This window comes from Gavialis gangeticus, unplaced genomic scaffold (genome assembly GCF_001723915.1).
Source record: "Gavialis gangeticus isolate Ggan-Ray unplaced genomic scaffold, GavGan_comp1, whole genome shotgun sequence".
NCBI lineage: Eukaryota > Metazoa > Chordata > Crocodylia > Gavialidae > Gavialis > Gavialis gangeticus.
Window position 1 is genome coordinate 27,872,181 of NW_017728994.1, and position 3,335 is coordinate 27,875,515.

Below are 3,335 nucleotides of genomic sequence, written 5' to 3' on the forward strand. Positions count from 1 at the left end.
CCCAAAGAGCCAGGAGCTGGGAGAGCGGGCGGAGGGCCATTGAGAGCCAGCAGGGGGATAGGGCTGATTCAAAGATTTGGCTGATTCAGCTGCATCCGAATCTCTGAAATGGATTCTGCCAAAATCGATTCGGGACAGTGATCTGAATCACCAAATTGAATCACTGTCCCCCGAATCTGAAATGCATACTAACCGCTTTGCACAGGCATAGCAGGCAGGGGTGTGGGGAGCAGATGGCAGCTTTGCCCTCAACTCCAGTCCTGTGCTATCACAAGATTCAGGCCCTGCCCCACACACAGCCCCATCCCATCCACCCAACTGAGCAGGCCCTACCTGTGGAGAGCCTGGGGGGGAAATCGCCAGGAGGTGACTGCATGACCTACAGCATGAATTTACAAACTTGATGAATGTCTTGCATTCAAAACCTTGTCTAGCTTTATTCACACCATGCAGTTGGTCCAATAAAGATAAAATAACCCTCTTGACTCTAAAATCAGGTTTTTTTGGTTGATAATGTCACCGATAATTGCCGCATGCATGTGTGCAGCCGCAGCACACATATAGCCCAGCAGCTTGGAGAGCAGTGCCCTATTGGTAAGTCTGGGGGAAGGAAAGGGTGTAGGGGCAGATTGAGGCCCCCACGGTGAGGGAGTAGGGCAGGGGTGTGCCCTCTCCCCCAGATTTGTGCATGGGGTGAGGGCAGGTTGCCCACTGCGGGCTCAGAGCTAGGGGTTGCCCCACCCTCTTCCCAGCTGCGGAGGAAGGGAGGGGATGGGTAATTGGGGTAGGTTCAGCTGTGTAGGGCAGGTGGTGGTGGCAGCACTGACGGGGGTGGCACCTACAGGGAATTTTGGGGTGGCCATAGCCCCCCTAAGCCCCTTCCTAACACCGCCCCTGCTCAAGGCACCAGGGCTGCTAAGGGAAAGGCAGCAGAGCAGAATGCCCTGAGCAGGGGTGATGGCTTGGGGGGCTATGGCCACCCCAAAATTCCCTATAGCTCCCTGTAGCCACCCTTTCCAGTGCCACCTCCTGCCACGTGCAACTGAGCCACGCCAAACCTAGGCCCCCCACCAGGAGGCTCGTACAGCCTGCCCTTGCCCTTGGCACAAATCTGGGGGTAGGGCACATGCCTCCCCTGGGGGTGCGCACAGCAGCAGGGAGCCCCTCACCCTTGTGCTCCCTGGACGAGCCATCCACGACTACATCCCACCGCCTTGGCTGGGCAGCACTTGCGCCTGCGCCTGCCCCTGCCCCAATGATCCTTCCGTCCCACAGACTTACCAGCAGGATGCTGCTCTCCAAGCTGCTGGGCTGCATTCCTGTAAATCAGCTATTGGATGGGTATCGGCTATTGGTATCAACCAAGGAAAGTCTTTATCTGTGCTCCATTAATACCACCGGCCCAAAATATAAATTATATTAATTATCATTTGCTCTAAGTTTCTAGAGTGGGGGTAGTTTAAGGCAGGAAGGCTGTTCAGCTGGGAGAAGCGAAGCCTCAGAGGGGGCTTGGAAGCAGCCTATAAATATATGAAGGGCATACACATCAGGGCCTGGGGAAGCATCTGTTCACCAAGGCCCCCCAAGGAGAGGACAAGAAATAACGGGCACTAGCTAATTGAGAATCATTTCAGGCTAGATAAGGAAGAACTTCTTTACAAGTCAAGTGCTGAGGGTTTGGAACAGGCTCCCCCCGGAGGTGGTACAGTCATCTGACTTGGTGAGCTCCAAAAACTGTCTTGATAACCATCTTAATGGGGTCATCTGATCCCAGCAGTCTTTCCTGCTATGAAACTAGGAAAACAGATTTTTTTTCTTAAAACAGAAAAAACACACACCACTCAGGAGGACAAAGGGACAATTTTATCAAAAAGATTTATTGAAGTTACACAACTGGTTGTAAACAAATGCACTAGAAATTCTTCCCCTCCTAAATAAAAACCATTGATACTTTTGTCTTGTTGTAGAGAACAAAAAGCTTTGCAAGACTTCCACAGGAAGATTTGTACAAATTTGGCAGTGTTTGCCACTGGATCATAAAAAACTGACAGCCTGTAATGTATTTATTTTGTGAACTGTTCATGTTAGATTAACAAAGCTACAAGTATGAGACTATTAGTATGTTACAAATCACAGAAAAGCATAAAATTTTAAACCAGCTTTAAAAGTCAGTGTAATGAATCACTGTAAAATGATGGCCTTGCACAGTCTGACTTCAGCTGCATGTAGCTTAATGGCCAGTTACTTCAAAAAACACATTCTACGCTGGAATTTTCTGAATCTTCTAAGACTTTGAAGACACCCACTTTTTCTTTTTTAACTGTTTGGGACCTTTTCATTTGATCTAAGAGAAAAAGATTGACAAAGTTGTCAGTAGTCTCAGATCAGAAGTAAAATGATGTAGAGCAAGAGGCTTAGTCGCATTTTTTTCCTTAAAATAAAAAACTAGGGCTGTCAAATGATTTTAAGAAATTGATTGTGATTAGTTGCATGATTTAAAAAATTAGTCATAATTAGTTGAGATTTTAATTGCACAGCTAAAAAACTCAATTATGCCAGAAAAACACAAAATTATGCAGATACTTTGGCTGGTGTGTGTGTGGTTTGGAGACTGGGGAGGGGGGTCCCTGCACACACTGGCAGGATGTGGGGTACTGTAGGTCAAGAGTGAGAGGCAGCAGCAGGGCAGGGGTGGTAGTGAGGGACAGGGGCAGGGCATATCATTGCTCCTGCCAGTCATATTGCCCCCCGCCCCCCAGGCGTCCTCTTTTTTGAAACTGGAAATAATGTAACCCTATAGGACCCAGCAGCACGTAGAATAGCACCCAACAGGTAAGTCTATGGAGGGGAAGTGGGGGGCAGATCGAGGCCTCCATGGTGAGAGAGGGAAGAGGGCAGGGGCAAGGGCTGGGGTGAATGGGGCCCTGGGGCTGGGAGTGGGACAGAGCTTCAGGTGGCTTGTCCAGGGGCGTGGGAGAAGCACGGCTCTCCGCCACTGTGGTGCATCCTGGGGGTAGGGGCATATTTGTGCACAGGGCAGAGGTGGGCTGAGGCTCTGTGCCCTGCTCTTTTTGCCTTGGGAGCCATGCGCTGGCTGCACTGCGCACCTCCTGCCTGGTGGTGGGAGGCACACCATGGCATCGTGCAGCAACCAGCCTGCCTCTGCCCCACACACAAAATTGGGGGGCACATCCTCTGGGGGGTGCACGCAGCGGTTGAGAGCCCCCCCACCCCGTGGCTGTCCCATGACCCACCCCAGCCCCATTCACCTCAGTCCCTGCCCCATTCCCTCCTTCACTGGGGGCCTCGATCTATGTCCCCATCCACCCTGACTT

The 3,335-nt window shown here is 50.9% G+C and overlaps 1 protein-coding gene across 2 annotated transcripts in view; it reads right to left on the reverse strand.

Annotated features, from left to right (window-relative positions):
* Positions 1–1,858: 1,858 nt before the first annotated feature.
* The window catches only part of HELLS (helicase, lymphoid-specific), a 59,333-nt gene continuing 57,856 nt past the window's right edge, over positions 1,859–3,335 (reverse strand). For both annotated transcript variants that reach the window (XM_019502481.1, XM_019502480.1), the window contains one exon: positions 1,859–2,344. In XM_019502481.1, coding sequence (XP_019358026.1) covers positions 2,247–2,344 — 98 coding nt within the window. In that variant the 3' untranslated portion in view covers positions 1,859–2,246. The remainder of the gene's footprint in view (positions 2,345–3,335) is intronic.